Consider the following 17923-nt stretch of genomic DNA (forward strand, 5'->3'; position numbering starts at 1 on the left):
GGAAGGGGAGTGGAATGGGCAGAAGGACAGAACAGGAATGCAAGAAGGGCTGATTGAGCAATGGTAAAATCTTGAGAGAGTGAGGATGGAGAGGTGGAGGTATGGCAAATGTCACTAAGGGCAAAAAGGAGGCAGAATAAGAGGTAGGGCTTGGTGCCTTTGGTAGGTTTTTTAAGAAACAAGAAGGAGTAGCTGAAGGAATAAAAAGGGAGAGAGAAAACCAGGCTAGCCGAGGAAGGAAGACTAGAGGAGTACAGAAACTTGTTGCAGCAAGAGGGCAGGATGAGAGATGTGGAGGAGTAGCCCACAAGCAGGGTTAACCAGGTAAGACAGAATCTCTCTAGTGTCCATTGGCTGGTTTCTTCTTCATGCAGGTATGTCGCTAGGCATGTTATGTTTTTGACATTCCCTTTTGACTAAACTAGTAATGAAAGTACATGTGTTGACTGAATGTCCTCTGCCGTGTTAAGGATTGCCTTGGTGAAAGCAACTAACCTAATTTTAATAAATTTTTTCAATTTTCAGTGCTTCATTGACTTCACTAGTGGCTGCTCTGAGGTAGTGGAGGAGAAGGCAAAAGTCACTGGAAATACCGGGCATGGGAAGCCAGGGAGAAAGGAAACAAATCAAGCACTAATCCTGCAGGATTTGGTTCCTCATCAGAGGATTGTTTCACACAGTTTTCAGAACCTCAGTTTCTTGTTTAATTCTGTTGCAGTATTGGGTATGACAAGACTGCTTTGAGTCAAATCAGTCAAGCACTAATTCCTGCTACACTAGTTGTTTGAAGAATTGAAATCACAGTCTTTACTCTGAAATTAATTTCTCTTCTCTGTAGGACTGTAAATACTTGGTACGCTGTAGACAGAATAACAGCATTGCTAAGATTTAGAACTTAAGTAATTTTTCCTCATAGGTCTCAATATACAGAGAGAATAAAAATCTTCTTTTATGTCACAAGTGTTCATTACAGTAAATAAATGGATGCTACAGGCTGTCTTAAACATTTATATTACTCTAGAACATCTATTAATTGCTTGATAATTAATGCAACAAACATAACAGTACACATTACAGATTATGGTAAACTCATTAATCAGAGGCATTGTGGACAGTTTCCAAGCCATGGATATAAGCAAATTAATGACCTGTTAGACTCCATAGTAGTTGATTTACTATATATTAACTCTTTTTTAGTAAATATATTTTTGATATCAAGTATGACGCATTATCCTCAGACTGTATTTTGGAAGAAAAGGCAAAGAAAAGTGGAGTGACTTGCTCAAGGTCATTCTGTCAATGTGTGGCAGAGCAAGGCACAAATGCAGGTTTCCTAGTTTTGCCAGATGTCTCTCATACATGCTGTTTGTATATATATTTTAACTTCCTTTCACTCTCTGACTCTGTTTTTTAATGGCTCGAGACAACCAGCTAAAGTTGGAAACTGAGCCAGAAGTAGAGAGAGTTTTACCAGCAGCAGGATCAGCTTGCTGTACTAGTCTGGAACACAGCTTAGAGCTGAAGTGGATGAAGTAGGAATCTGCTCAAATGCGTGAAGTAGGTAGATGGGGTAATACACATCATGAAATCAGGCTTTGTATTTAAATAACTGATGTAAAAAGGGTAACTTTGAATGATGGTTTCCATTGCTTTCTAAGTTCTGTTTCCCATCTGGTTTGTGGTGCCCTCAATCAAACAGAAAAGGTTAACTGGTATAATTTTGTACAATTCAGTTAGCTAGTAACGTTCTGCACAAGTCTTAGTGCACAACTGCATAGTGTTACACACACTACTTCATTGTTATTACAAAATTAATTTATCCACACTGAACTGTGCTCTCAGTCATTATTAATGGGCAAGACCTGCTGAAGACAACAGAAAACGATCTGGAAAGGAACTGAGTAAGAGTGTCAGAATTGGGCTAACAGTTAATAGGTTTTCTCAAACTGTAAGCTGGCAACATAAGCTACTGCAATAATACGAAAAGTCAAGATTGTATTTATTGCAGTAATACCAGTAAAGCTTATTCAGAACAAGTATAAGGCAGAATTTGAAAGCCTACTTTGCAGCTGAAAGGAATATTGTACTTTTGTGTAGATCTCTGCAGAAAATAATTTCTTTAGTCTTTGCCAAACAGGCATCATTACATGGTGGAGCATATATCCCTTCTTGGATTCAGTGATTTTCAGTTTTTGTGCTTCCAGGAAAAAATACATGCTGAGGAGATCTCTGATATTTATATTTTTTTTTAAATTTTTTTTTAAATTCTAGTTAGAACATATTTTGCTTGAAGAAAGGAGATCTGGAGATTGTTTTGCTTTACAACAGCTATTCAAAAACTGTGATGTTCAGGGCAAAGGGAAGGTCAAGAAGGTTTGCTTCTCAAGAAGAGCCTACATTTCCAAGATCCTAATCTTTACGTTTGATAGATACTGAAAGCTTCGTTTTCCTACTTACTACCTTGAAATGTTCTATTTCCTATAATTTTTTGTCTTATTCTTCCTAAAGATAGTAGTTTGCTTTTGTTTTTTCAAATCAGTTTTAAGAGATAATTAAAATTGTACTTCGCTTTTCTAAATGTTCCTGTTCATTCCCAGAGATATGCTTCTCATGGTGTTGACCAGATTTCTTGGAGGGCATGACAGCTGCAAACAGTATCAACAATCTCTGAGTAGGTATGTGATCAGAGAAAAGCTAAGTTATGGATGGAAGCCCTCTTACGTTCTCCATAATACACAATAAAAGTTTCTCTCTGTTAGCAGGTAACACTTCCCAGCAGTAGCGTTCTGACTGTGTTTTATGTCCTGACCAGGAAAATTAATTCTTAACCTAGTTTTCCTGCTTACCTACTGGGTTTTTTATGTTTGTTTCTAAACCGGAGAAACACTGGGTTGTGTGCATGCAGAATTCAGATGCACCTGCCTAAGCTGCATGACCTAGAAAATAGGTCTGATTTGTTTTCAAAGCTTAGTAAATCAAAGCTATTAAAACCCCAAAGTATTAAAATAGATTTTTCTGACTTGAAGTTTGCAACATGCCCTTCCTAGGAAAATATTTTGGGTTGAAAGAATGTCTAGTAGGTTACCTAGCCCTCTTTGCATAGTGCAACACTGTTTTCATCATTCCTGCGGCATCTTGAGTGATGGCTCTCATGTTCAGCTTTCCATAGCTCTGGTCACTCCTGCATATTGTTAATTGCCTGCCTCTTCTTAGAGTTGTAGGGACCTGTTCTTTCTTCTGATGTTCATGTAAACCAGTAATTACCCTTCTGAATCAGTGATACAACAGTGGTGCAAATCAGTGTATATGAGGGAATTTCATAGCTTTTTTTAGTGGTTTTTTTTTACTGTTTTGGTCAAGCTTTCTCTTCTAAACAATTTTCTATCAGTCTTAATGGGATAACAAAAGTACTTAGTCTTTGCTCTATTCAGGTCTTTTTTTATCGTCCTTTGTGTCGCAGTAATTTTGGAGTGTCAGAAAATTATTTAAGTTGATCTTTTTATGTTTGTGATCTTTACTACTTGGTTCTATTTGCTAAGTAGCTTCTGTGTGTAATTTTACTGTTCTGGATATTTTATCTTTTAAAAATCCATTGTTTCAGGCTGACAGAATTGAATTAGGTGAGATCATTTATTTGGTTTGCATCTGCTATTTCTGACAATACATCCGATTATAATAATTTTCTTTTTAATAACAGTGGCAATGTTGTTAGCTCCTGCTCAAATTGTTACTTCTTCCTGTCTTCAGATATTTTGTAGAGTTTCTCATTCTGTGATTTTACTTTAGACTAGTCTTTGTTCTGTGAACTAGTTCATAATTTTCTTGCTGACAATAATTTTATTTTCATATATTGTAGGACAAACTGAAACAATTTCTGACAACAATATATGTTTAACTGAAGCACAGCTTTGTGCTCAGTCAGATAATCTGCATTGCAATAGCAAAACAAAGTAATCATATTTTTATATTACGGAAACAATTGGAGGCATTAAGTGTAGATGTCACTGTTATACATACTTGCAACAGGTATTACCACAACAATTTTAATAGAAATTCAAGCTTATTTTCAAGTAAGTGAGAAATGAACAAATTATATTGCACAGTGGCTGAATCATCAATTTCTTATCACCCTACGTGTTGGTTGAATAGTTCACAAATACATGGTTATTATAATTCAAATAGCATTGATTATAATGCCAGATGTGTTTTTATAATAAATTGAAGTATTAATCTTTCTATATTTTGCAAGAAAATGGCAAATTAAGGCCAACTCCACACCACACATTATTAAAAGTGTAGCTCTATTGATCAAGACTGTGGGGAAAAAAATCACACCCCTGGCTTACAGAGCTACACATGCACCTCTCCATCCATTATGGAGGTGCAGTTTGTATTGGCAAAGGAGTTCTTTTTTATGATACAGCTTACTTCATTTGAGGTGCTTTGATTATGCTAGCAAAAATCTTATTTTTTTTTTCCCAGATAAGCCACCTGTCTGCTAAGGGGCTTTGTTAATAGAAAGATTAGTCTTATCAGATATGCCTGAGCATGTAACACTTTTCCATATTTGCTCATATACTTACCCTATCCCTGTATACATGATATCCCCACGTTGAAGCAATAGATAGGTAGTTGTTAAGACTAGATGTGTATAATGTCTGCAGCCTAATTTCAAGTCATGTTAGAGACGAAGGAGCGGGGCCATTGCTCCAGGAAATATGGTATTCTGATTTAACTGATCAGCTGAGGTTGGTGAAATGGGACAGTGAAATAAAGGGCCTAGATTCCTTTTAAATTATAGGCACGCTAGTAGCAACTTTCATTTTTTTCCCAGCTGGGATCCTTTGTTATGCCAGTGGGTATTCCACATGAACCATTTTCCTCTAAATCTACCTGGAGCAGAGCTAATCACGACTTTGCCACGAACAGCATTTTTTCCATCAGAAGCTATCCAAATCATGAAAGCATAAGCAAGGAAATGTATTCATTTCAGAAAAAAATCCTCAAGTCCAGCATGGATGCGCGAAGGAAAGAAAGATCAGCAGAACAGCCAAAACCTTAGCAACTGGGAGGCCAGTGTTGAAGATGATAACCATACCTCTGAGGGGAGAGAAGAGTGGTTGAGACAGTCTTTAGATGTCAGAGTTTATTCCTTCTGCCTTATGAACAAAATCCAGAGGGGGAAAAAAAAAGGAAGAAAGCCAGTAGAAAAAGAAACTAGACAAAACAGAGAGGGGGCTAAAGGGGTGGAGGCTGGGAAGAAAGTACTTGAGGGTGCAGATGACAGAGGAACACCCAGTGATGTCTGGGACAGAGCTAAAGAAGACAAGGGTGAGTGTGTCCTAATGGGCACCTTTCTTTCATTATTCTCAGCATTGTTTGTCATGAGACCCGTGTGACAGAGATTTGTTCCTTTCTCTCCACTCTGGCCTCTATCTTAAATTACGTTAGGCTAAGGATCTTAAAAAGTTTTAGTAACTGGAACATCCTCTGTCTGCTTTGCTTGTTGGTTGGGCATAGTTTCTGATGGATCAGTTCTGGTTTGTTAGTCTATGATACTTAGCCTCATAGTCTCATATTTAGCTTACTTAGTCTAATATTTAGTGGGTGTGGTCTTCATTCTGTCTGTGGGTGGTATTGCTGAACCTTTTTGTTTGCAGTGATCTGGTCTTTTTCTCTAACTTTTGCTAACTTAATCAAAAATTTTGTGTAATAAACTGGAATGTCTGTTATTTTAGAATGTTAGTCCTGTATAAATGACTGTCAGTCATTTTCATGCCTTTAGTGTCTGCATCGCTGAGGAGAATGCAGATAAGAACAGATTCCTAGAAAATGACTGCCTGTTTCTGATCCCATGGGAAAAGAGACCTTTGAATACTTTCTTATAGGTCATAAGAAAGAAGGGAAGGTACTGTATTAATATACATTCTTAAATGTTTCTATATTACTTGAAATTAATATATATAGTATGTACAGTTGTATTATAGGTAGGTATGAATGAATATATGCTGTAAAAGTGTCTTGCAGGTCAACACTGTAGAAAGAACTGTCCTTTCACTCCATTTAATTTCTTCTCATTTATAGTAAGATGGAGTAACAGAAGAAACTGAGCTATTCTCTATCTTCTACACAGCTATAATGGGGAAAAAAGAGAGGGGATGTTCTGAGTATATATAGTGGGAAAAATGGAAATCATGGGAACAATCCTAAAGACATGAAACAGTCTTGAAATAGTCAGACTGGGATAAATTATCTGGACCTTCTAAGTTACTTCCAGGATCATAGTGACAGAGGAGTCACCCACGAGCTGTATGAGTCTGCTGCTTGTGTATTATTTGCCTTTCCTTTCAGGTGTTGCGGTGTTGTAGGCTGGCACCCATTTTCTGTGTATGGAACTAGACCAGTGACTCAGGTCAGAAGTAACAGTTCAAATACAATAGATAGATCCTTACGTAGTTGAAAACAGTCTCTGCGGCTTCCATGCATTTCCGTCAATGTCATGCTTCATTTTTGTGAGGCATTTTTGAAGTTGCAGGCTTTCTCCTTCATGGGTAATAATCCAGAGCTAGAAGAATGAAAAGTTGTGAGACAGCAGTGTCCTGGTCCCAGCAGCTTATTATTATACACTTTTATCTCTTGTTCTGCTCCTCACCTCTGCAAAACAAGATAAAAAAACCCTTAAGCAGACCACTCTGCCTTTCTTCTCTTCCCCTTTTTCCTCCACTTGTAAAACACCCTCACTTCCAGAGAAGAAGAGATCCCGCTGGCACAGCTTTTGGGAGAACTACCCTAAAGCTGTGCACTTTCTCCTACTGGGCACTGCTCACAGGGGAGGTTGTTCTCAGCTTTGAGCAGCCAGTAATGGAGGTGAGAGGAGGTTGGTTATAGCAGGGGAGGAGAAGCATGCATTTACATAGGCTCCTTTTCCCTGCCACCTCTCCGCTCCCCAGCAAACGTGGGTTTATTTTAGCATTGGCCTTCTGAAGCAGGATTAATTTTCCCCTGAATAGGTCAGCCTGGGGCAGAGCCAGGATCCATGGCCTTCCATAGCTGGGGTGACTCGGGAAGCCGGAGATACCTCCTAAGCAGACAGGGCCTCTCACTGCTGGGCCTGTGCCCTGTGCAAGAGAAGTATCCTGGAATAACCTTCCTGATAAACAGCAGAAAAATCGGTACGGGGTCTTTTTCCAGAGGCTGGCGTCAGCCTGAACCAGGCTGTAGTGCTGCCCTCTGCTGTTGGGATTCGGGAAAAACGTGAAAGTCCGTGATAAAATCCAGCAAAACGTTAACAAATTGTAACTAGGAAAGCAGCAGTATGTGAATACATTAATTATTTCATCCTCTCATTTCATACAGTGCTTCAGCCAGTTGAAATGTGCCCTCATGTCCTCACTAGCAGTTCAGTTCGTAGCAACAGAATATAGTCCTATCAGGTTTTAGCACTGGTAAGGTCCTCGTGGCTGTGCAAAGCGTATTGTGACCCAGAAATCATACTTTCTGGCATGCTTGTTTGTGTTTCAGTGTGCAGGGGAGATGCAGAGGAAATAATTTCCATCAGTAATTCAGATTTTTGTAACTTTGTAGTTTTTCTTATTATTATTTAGGACTTTTAAATTCCTTACTTACAAGGACTTTATCTCAAGTTGTGTAGCCATCCAAAATTACTCTTCTTTAAGTACAGGATGCACAGAGGTGTCTAGGACTTTTTTTCCACAGCTAATCTGTGAGCCAGTGTGGAAGCGAAACAGAAGTAATACGATATTTCCATCAGAACTAGAGGGAAGTGCCATGGAGGGGGCATTTCCTAACCCTAATGCAGTACACCACTGCTAGACTTGGAGCATGCGTAGCCCTGAACTCTTGCACATCTGCAGATATCCCTGGCAGCTGTAAGAGCTGTGTTTAGGGCTCTGTTCTGGAACATAACAGCTGCATCTGGGCTGATTTCATGGTGCTACTGAAGTAAATGGGCTTGTGGTATATGATTCAGGAAAACCACTGCTTCTCTTTGCAAAACATGTTAAAATGTTAAGCCTTGATTCTCGTCTTAATGTTTGTGTCTTTAAATGTGATACTCATCTTTTACTTTTTGATACTGATTTTAAAATCCTTGCCTTCAATTTCTTTGCCTCTGACATACTGCCCCGACTGTGTGGAGTTTTGATTTAGCTATCAACATGCCTTAGAGAACACAAGTGATGGCTTCCTTTCAAAGAAAAGAAACTTCTCACTTTCTGACTAGTACAAAAAAAAAAAAAATCTAAAAAAATCTAAATAAAGGCAGAACTGATCAATATCCCTGTGACTCAACCAATGTTGTACAGTGATAAATAAAAGCAACTTTATTCATGAATCCTGTCAGCAACTCACCAAATTGTTGTACAGTGTGCAGAGGTTTGCGGTGACTTGTTCATGCAGGCAGTTCATTAATGGTAAAATAAATCAAACCTTCTATCAAAATATGTGAGTTAATGACTTTTAGAAGTGTGATTTCACTTTGGGAAGTGGCTGTAACAGTGGAGCTGTGAGACTGTTCATTGGCTCCTTCTGCCTTCAGGAGTGAATATTTTTATTTCTGTTGGAGAAACCCTTTTCTAACATTCAGGCCTGCAACCTCAAGCTGAGCTTTAAAGGTGAGGACTTTTGTGCTTGTTTGGTAAATAATATCAGGCCATAACTCTGGGTCCGTTTGGGGGAAGACGAAGAACCAGTAAAAGTGCCTATTAACCTTCCTTTCCACTTGATTTGCTCTTCAGTTTTGGGATCATTTGGCTTCCTTTCCCAGGCTTCCAATAGCAGAAGAGAGAGGAGAGAGACTATACCATTGCCTGGCTGGGATGCTGATTTGCACAAGCAATATTCACACCTCAGCCTGGGTGGCAGGAGGACCTGGTTGACTAGACATGATCATATTGCTCTCTACATAGCCCAGGTTTTTAGCTGGCTAGTATTTGATTCCACCACATCAGTATTTGCAGCAGAAGAAATTCTAATGGAAGATAAAAAACAGATCGGTTTTACTTGTAGTCTCAGAATTTGACGATATGGGTTGAAAAAAGTGGGAATGGGTAAAATCAGATTGTGTCTTTTCTTTCATAGATTTCACAGAGAAATGGGAGATGGGAGAATCAGCCCAGCATCTGGTGTGACTGCAGTTGAAGCTAAGTTGGCAAACCTGGTTCAGTCTCATTTCATTTCACTCTTGGCCATGTTCTAGTATGCAGCTGTCCAGTCACATTTATTTTGTTTAATTTGCAAGCCCTTTGTGAGTGTAAACTGCTGAAGTCTGTGAAATTTGGAACACAGAAAAATTACCTGTGATGGAAGAGAGGGATCTCTTCCCAACAATAATAGTCTTTGGACAGGATCCTACAATTTGATGCCACCACATGGGCACCTTCTGAGATGTGTCAAAAAATCATGTGTTAGCAATGTCTGTATCTCTCCATTATAGTTTGCTAGTTGACATGTAGATAAGGACTCTGTGAACATCTGCATTGGGACAGGTGAATTGCACACCAGTTTCCTGCCTGCACCTGTCCTACAGTGTGAAAGGAGAGTTGATGAGAATTCATGGGCTCTGTTGTATGCAAAGTGACAGCATCACCAAGTTCATTTCAGGAAGGGATATTTGCATTTCTACAGAGGCAGACAAACCACAAGCAGTGGTCAGTGGAGAAATCCTTGGTCCTTATCACCTTTGCACTCCTCATGCAATATGAAGCTGACAGATTAATGGTTTAAGGAGCCAGGTGGAAATATCCCTTGTGGAAGAGAATCCCTGGTAGCTTAGAAACCTTGGCATCTGGCTAACTGTCAGCTGGTGGGTGTCTGGCAGGCTCCATTCACTGCCTACTTTTGCCCCTCGGTCACCAGAAACGCTAGCCACTGGACCCCAGAATGATGCTTGCTCTCATCTTTGCAGAATGTTGTGTCTGCCCTGCAGTTGCAGTTTGGCAGTGTTAGCAAAAGTTTGAGTGTGGATGTCATGCTATGTATTTTTTGCTAATGCTTCTCAGCTGGAGACTGGGGTATTTCTCAGTGCAGTAGCCTTTATCCTGGAGAAGTTCTGACCACAGAGAACCAGTTCAGAAGTAAATGTTTAGTTTGAAACATGCCAGCAAAGTGTCCTAAATGATTCACTACTGTGCTCAGTTGGTTGTTTGAGGTTTCTGATATGTTGTTTATATAAGGCACTATTTTTGTAAACTCCATTAAGTCTTATGCCATTCCTGTACAGTGTGGGCTGGAGCTGTATACTGGGAGGGGGAAGGGAGACAATTTTCCACTTACCATATAGGGTAGGCAACATACTTGAAATGGAATTGGACCCTTTCTCCAAGTGATGGAATCTCTGGTTAAAATACATCAATCCTTTCACTAACCTAGGGCTTGTTTGTTTTCAATGTGTATGAAATTGTGTTTTCTTAGTATTGTTTTGTCTTTTTTATCATTTTTCGCAGAAAAACTGACAAATTTAAGAGAAAGGTGATTAATCAGTGGGAGTTTCAGGCAGCAACTGAGTGCAGGTAAGAATGATTTTTTTTTATCCAGAACCATCTAGCTGTGGGGAGATAGAATTTTAACTTCTTAGGAATGTTTCCTTAAACACCCTCTTTCACAGTGCCTGCAGCTAAGTGCATTCAGGGCACACATGTTCTGTTTCTGTATAAGGGAAACTATGTGAAGTAACAAGATTATTTAAGGGGCAGGGAAATAATGGATTTTCTAGTTGATTTTTCATTTTCAAGCCACAGCTGGACAATCCTGCCACCTCCCCAGCCTCAGTGTGCCTAACATACTGATGTTCTGAAGACTAAAAATCTGACAAGCTTTTCATTATTCTTAGAATGATTATTCTTGCATGTCCCGGTCAGTCACGTTCGAGATTCTTGTCCTTTGTCCAGGGCAGTGTGGTATCTGTAGCTTCAAATGATTGTACAGGTCACTAAATATCCTATATCTTTAAGAGGAATATTGCATGATTACTTGGTTTTATTTGCACTTCATTCTGAATAGTTACAGAGAGCAGTTCACCCCTACTACCAAGTAAGCAAGGCAGAGACACCTCTGAAGCTTCAGGAGTTGTTTCCCTGGGTACACCTTTCCTGTCATCCATCTCTAACAGGGAGACCTCAACAATCTTCAGGAATGAGTTTGACAGCTCCTGATAGTACTTTGATTGCCGTCTGTCTGAATGCATGGAGGCATCAGCTTCATGTTGGTTATTAGTCACCAACTTAATATTGCTTCAGCTCAAATTTTCTTCCTCTTAAGCACTTTCCTGAAAGTCAGATTTATTTCCAATACGGGTTTTTTACTGCTGTCAGTGTTTTCACAGCAACAGATACCTTTACATAAGGGCCCTCTTAAGCCTTTCAGATGGAAGCCCAGCTGCACCCAGCTTCTGTTTTTTCTGGCCATGGCATACCTTTGGATGGCTTGCACTGAGTGCCCAGGATTCTTTAGCCATTTCACCCATTTCACTACTGGGCATTTCTGGGTGTTGTCCTAGACAGAGGGGAGTCACTCTGAGCTGGAAAGTAACAGGTGATGATTGGAGGAGGTGCCGCTTCCTGCTCCCACAGATAGAACCAGAGTCTTTCCAAGATTGTGGGGGATGTGAAACTGTCCTGTCAAACAGCTTAGAAACTGGTGTTCACAGAGAACTTTCTTCTGTGTTCGCTTCTGAGAATAGATTCCTTTTTTGCATTGCTTATTCCAGGTTGGAAGCAGCGGGCTCTGCTGCACCTCCTACAGTCACCTTTCCACAAGGAAATAACAGCTGTCTTGGTTGTCACCAGTAGCTATAATTCTTCACTGCCTCTTTGTACCTCACTTTTCCTTTGTGTATATTTAAAGACCTCCTTGTCTTGGAGGTGCCATTTCAGTACATTGTTTCATTAGCAACGGAACATAAGACTAGAGTTGGACCATCAGCTCTGAAATGACTATCTGTGGTATCTGCTATGAAAAGCTAATTGAATGCATGTGATGGGTTGGCCCTGGCCAACAGCAAAGTACCCACAGAGCCACTCACTCACTCTCCCCCAGGTGGGACAGGGGAGAGAATAGGAAGAGCAAAAGTGAGAAAACTCTTGGGTTGAGATAAAGATGTTTAATAAGTGAAGGGAAAAATACAAAGTGATGCAAAGGCAATCACTCACCACCTCCCACAAGCAGACTGATGCCTGGACGGTCTCTGAGCAACAGCTACAACGGCTACCTTGGAAGACAACCCCACCCCCAATTTTTATAGCTGAGCATGATATTACATGGTATGGAATAACCCTTTGGCCAGTTCAGGTCGGCTGTCCTGGCTCTGTCCCCTCCCATCTTCTTGCACCGACCCTCCCCAGCCTACTTACTGGAGAGGGGCAGCGTGAGAAAAAGAGAAAGCTGTGCAAGCACTGTTCAGCAATAACGAAAAGACTGGTGTGTTATCAACAGTGTTGTAGTCACAAATCCAAAACCCAGCAGCATATGGGCTGCTATGAAGTTAACTCAATTCCAGCCAGACCCAGTACAACAGAGCTGGTTAACGCTAATGCATAGTAGATCAGAAATTGAGGGTACAGTTTCATAGTTGGCGTAAGGATCCTGATGACTCAATGACAGCTCTCAGCTCCCTCTCCCTTCATCACATGTTCCCTCCCCATCTCCTCTCACATCAGCACTAGCAATCACGCAGCCTTGCAAAAACTGAGTTTTCAGCACATCCTCAATAGTGAGCTGAAGCTGTTACCTAGGCCAGGGGCTGGGAATGTCTGGCTGGGGCTGGGGAAAATGACAGAAGTGACCTTTCTGGAACAGACGTGCCAGTTTGTGATATAGTTAGTTGGTTGTTATACTCTTGTCATTCTTATATACCTCTAACTAATCTCCCCCACCTTCACTTCTACATTTTCCTTCTAAATGACTACTATCACTATGTGGTCTGTAACTCTTACTTCAGCTTTAGAGCAATTAGCTAGAGAAAACTGTATACAGAAAAAAGTATCCAATGGTTTAGTTCTCTGAAGCTATGATGCTTGAATCTCTCATTAACAGTTAACTAGAAAAAGGAACTCGATATTTAATATATGCTACAGAACTAGATACAAAAGTTGCTCATATATTATGTATTTCAATGCAATATAGATAGAGGAGATTAATTTTTTACTTTGTGTGTTTTTTCTTAGAGGCTCTCTACATAGGTCTTTAGAATGTGATATACAGTGTACAATGTTTTGCAACTTTTTTTTTTAGTTAAACCTGAAACATGTACAACAATGTGGGAAGGTTTCCATATGAAGTTCCTGTTCTGAAAAACTGGTGGTATTTTTGGAATCTCCTTGCCACTAGATGGCAGGGCGCCCTTTGGGTAAAGGGAGCACTAAACAGACTTCAACACTAATTTGCTCTCAGCCTGGCAAATCTCTCACTGAGCTTATCGAGAGTTTTGCTGGCGTGAGGAGCGGGTGGAGTGCTGGAGAGAACTGTAATTATGTTATGACCCTTTGACAGCACTGGCATGCAGTTTTAAATTTTCTCCAGTTCAATAGATATCTTAATTGAATTCCACAGAGCTTGACATAGTAAGATAATAAAGAAAAGCTGTGTTTAACCACAATTAAACCACAAGTCAGCGTTGGTGAATTTGTTGGAGAAATCTGCCTCTTGTACACGTGCTGCGTTTGCTGTGCCAAGTTCTGAAGTACTCAATCAGTCCTTGCAGTGAATTGCAAAGAGGAGACTGGCCCAAGTTGTGACCTTGGAATCTGGCTTTAAATAGTTTGGACTGACACTTTGCTGCAGGTGGAAGATCCAGTTAGCATTTAGAAGAATTAACAGCTCTAATTTTCGCTCTTTCACACCAATTTCATCTTAGTGTAATCCTAATAAATTCAACTGAATGAAACTTGTGTAATGGTGCTAAGAAACAGCTGGAGTTGTTATAGTCATCAGAATATTAAGATGAGGAAGTTTTGCACCTTTACTGAGTCCAGGTGCATCTGGGCAAAATGGGTGTAACATCCCTCCACTCTCACATGGAGCATTATGCATTGGCAAATGGAAATGACCACGCTAAGATCAGGTCCACATCACTGAGCCTGTGAGCTAATGAGAGTTGAAGGTAAAAGATGTACCAAACTGGGTGCTTTGTCATGGTTTTTGTAGCATTACACTTCTCTTCTAACACATCTAGAAAACTTATAGGGACATGCTCAAAATTTTGACCTTTTGTCTTTTTAGTTGATAGAAAGCTAATTTTTAAATTAGTTGACTCATTCAAAAAGTGTAATGACAAGTTAACATTGACTTTGTCAGGGCATATGATACTCAACACAACTGCTCAAAACAAAATAAACTGTTTCACAAAAATGTCAGCATTTTCAAGTTTATATGAACTTGAACACTACAGTGTTTGAAATTGATTAATTTCTCCTTTTATGGAATAGGTTTTTATACTGTATTCCAAAAATTTTTAAATTCACTTAAAAATATTTAAAATTAATTCATTTTATGAAAGGAATGTGGTTGACAAAATGGAAAGTGTAAGTTCAGTGAAACAAATACTTTTTGAAAAGCTGTTACAGAGAGGGCACTGTTCAACATGTTAACTTATGCAGAAGTTATTTTCAAATGGTATATGATGTGATGTGCAATTTTTTTATCACATTTTCAGAAGCTACTTACTTGTAGTATTTGCCACTGGCTAAGCTTTGTTACAAACGACACTGCTTAAGCCTGTTGGATCATGACTTGGATCCTTTGGCTTTTAATGAAATGTAAGAATTTTTTGCCAAGTTTTGCCCACACTCAGTTTGGAAAGGATCTACATCTGCCACCAGAGGAAAAAGGCATCAGCTTTCCTAGTCTATTACACAAGGATATAGCTCTCTTGAGGCTGACCACGTTGCACGTACACTGCTTGTACCCTACTTGGTTTGCACTTAGCCTTCTTATCTAACTCATCTGTGTGCAAGGACAGATTTTAGAGTAGGGTGATCTAACTGGTGGACTTCCAATCACATCTGGACTGGAGTTGAACATGTATTTTTCCAGGGTATCAGACATGGGGTATCTCTTGTGCTCCAGCAGGAGATGCTATAATATTTAGCATCCCTGGGGGCACGAGGGAGCAGCTGCAGTGTGCAGAACCCAGCTGTGACGAGAGCAGGCGGTGCTGGCAAAGCTGCAGCTGGTACACTGCTTCTTGCTGAGAGGTGCTTGGTGGAATTGCCCAGACAGAAATGAACAGAGTAGCAAAATCTTTAGTCCATATAATGTAAAATTTCTGGTTTACTGTAGCAAAACTGTTAGTTGTGACATTTTTAAAGTTCTTTTTCAGAGGAAACATCCTGTGTGGATGAAAAGCTCTTCTTCTTTTTTTATATCACTATTTCTTTCTGTTTTGTAATACTCTCTTTTGCTACTGTACTATCTGAATGGCTTCCTTTTTCTGTGTCTGCATCTAACTTCAGAAAACTACTGTAATACCTCCAGCTGTTCTTCAGGGTTGGGAAATAACACCTCTTGTACCCTCCAGGTACCAAACACTGCGGTTCTTGAATCAGGAAGCTGTTCCTGAAAGAAGTCCTTTTCAGCAAGAAATAATCCTTTATTCTATTTGATAGCCTGTTACCCAGCCTGCATTTTTCACCCATGGTTTATAGGTGTGGCAGTGCTCCTAGGATCAGGCAAAGCAATTCACACCCTCCATTGCATGTAATGTCAACAGTCCAGATGAAGAGATGGGGTTTACATCATCCTCCTTCATAGATCTCGCATAGGTGATGGGAGGCTGCTGAGCAACTCTTGGATAACAGATGTTCTCAGGCCCCAGTGGCACGAAAGCTAGACCTGAGCACAGTGTAAAGCAGCCCTGAGAGTCTATATGGGGGACACGGCAATGGTCCTGCATGGTGTCCCTGCTTATGACATCCTCTCTGAGTTTAGCACCCAGAGGAAGATAACTCTGATAATTCTTGATTGTGTGCTCTGGCAGAATCCCCACGAGGCCTCTTGTGATGGTTTTTGACTTGTTACCTGCTGTTGAAGCAGTGGTAAGGAGTTGGAACTAAGGCCTTGTGCTTCCCATAAGTAACGTAGTGTTGGCAATGTAAGTCTGTCGTTGTCATTTGGTAAACTGACTGACCTCTTGGGGAACACTGTACAAGACAGAACCCCAGTAGCTGAGGAATGCTTGCAGCAGCAGATCCTTACAATGCTGTTGTAAGTCTCTGTTTTACCATGGAAAGGTCTTTAATAGTCAAGCACAATTACTCTTTTCCATTTTCATCTCCTCCCAATTCCTATTGTTTCTACTACTTATTCAGCAGCGAGGGAGACTGCTGCTGTGGCACAGTTAGCACAGACAGGTAGTGACAGCTTGCGGTGTTTTAACCACTACTTTGCTTAGACGTCCTCTGAGCATGAGTTTTATAGTACTACAAAAAACATATGGTAACAGTAAAATAGTTTTGCCTGAGGGGAAGATGCACAGAACTGAGATTTGGGAGATTCCTTTGGTGAGGGTAGAAAGGTATTGGACTAACAGGGTGGTTTAAGAGGCATGACGTGAGAGTTCATGAGGCCTGGTTTTGTTTCCTGGTGTTGTGTGACTGTGGACATGGCATCCCTTCTCCCTTCTTTGGCAGGTAGAGGTTGGTAACTATAAAATCCATCCATTTGTGAAGGGCAGAGGTACTACAGGATGACAAAAAGTCATATAACTATCTAGACATGCTGAACAATCTGGTTTATGCATCTAAGGAGTGGAATAATCCAAGATACAGAAAGGAAGGACACACAGCGAACTGGTCAGTCCAACAAAATACTGTACACATACCACATGCTGCACTGTTAGCTCTTAATAACAAACATTTTTGACACAGTATGGACTTGCTTGCGCTTTCTCACAATGTATATGGGGAATAATAACAGGGAAGTATTTGGTCTTTGCTTGTTTTTTACATTAGCAATGTCAGAACCTTTTCCTTGAGGTATTACTGAGGGTGTGGGTAGAAGAGTTGCAGTGATTGTGAGACTAGGGATCTTAGCTTGCAAGTGATCCAGAGCCTAAAACACTGTGGTCTGTGCAAGCCCCCCTTGCCAAACTCTGTCTCCACCTCTTACCACCCTGGTGCTGTTGTTTGCTTACCTAAATGTTAGACCTCTTTTTTCTCTAGGGAAACAAAAGGGAGCCAGGCACTCCTGGTGCTACCTTTCCTTTTCACACTGCTCCCATGGAATGAATTTTTCTTGCTTTGATTGTATTTAAATAGTGAAAACTACAAGAGATTTTTGGGTCAAATTTTAGAAGGCATTTAGGTGCCTCACTCCCATTGGGAAGAGATCAGGCTCTGAAGAGCCTATGGTGTGATCCAGTATCCCTGGCAGTTCGTTGCCTACCAGCAGGGTCTAGATGGCAGGATAAAAATAAGAGCTGGAACAACTTGAGGCTGTAGGAGCACCATGTTGCCCAGAGCACTGGGTTAAGCCCTGCTTTGCTGCTGAAGTATGCATCGTTCTGGCTGATGCTTTACCAGAGAAATTGTAATGAAACGGGAAAATAGTTGTGTTATGCTGCTGTTTGCCTAAGTGGCTGAAGGATCTGGCTTTTGAATTAAGCATGCTGTGAAACAGCGTTCCAGTATGTAAATCTAAATGCCAAGAGTGGAGGGGCCTGGTTAATGTGACATGTTGGGGAATATCTGTGAAAGGGGGAAAAATGGATTAATTGGAAAAACATCCTGCAAGAAAGATGTTATGGCAATAGCATGAACTAATGATGACTTGGAGTTGAATTGCAGTACCTGGGTTATTTGAAGCATTACAAACCAGAGGGACAACAGCATATAAGGAAAGAATGACTAGGAGACAATCTGTTATTTTTTTTCTTTCCCCTGTCTCTAAATCTTGCAGGTCAGTTTTCCCA

General features: G+C 40.4%; 1 protein-coding gene across 18 annotated transcripts in view; it reads left to right on the forward strand.

The window, feature by feature from the left end:
* Positions 1–17923, forward strand: part of EFCAB6 (EF-hand calcium binding domain 6) — a 56056-nt gene that overhangs the window by 4528 nt on the left and 33605 nt on the right. For 8 of the 18 annotated variants that reach the window (XR_012650369.1, XR_012650371.1, XR_012650380.1 and 5 more), the window contains exons 3-4: positions 2598–2675; positions 10464–10529. Coding sequence is in view for 5 of the 18 variants with exons in the window: in XM_075027596.1 (XP_074883697.1) it covers positions 2602–2675; positions 10464–10529 (140 nt within the window). In the remaining 13 variants the exon portion in view is untranslated. Of the gene's footprint in view, positions 1–2597; positions 2676–3601; positions 3621–5785; positions 5909–9099; positions 9217–10463; positions 10530–16643; positions 16806–17923 lie in introns of all 18 variants that reach the window. The other 10 variants (XR_012650384.1, XR_012650374.1, XR_012650382.1 and 7 more) reach the window with 9 other exon arrangements.

Source organism: Buteo buteo, chromosome 1 (assembly GCF_964188355.1).
Source record: "Buteo buteo chromosome 1, bButBut1.hap1.1, whole genome shotgun sequence".
Lineage (NCBI taxonomy): Eukaryota > Metazoa > Chordata > Aves > Accipitriformes > Accipitridae > Buteo > Buteo buteo.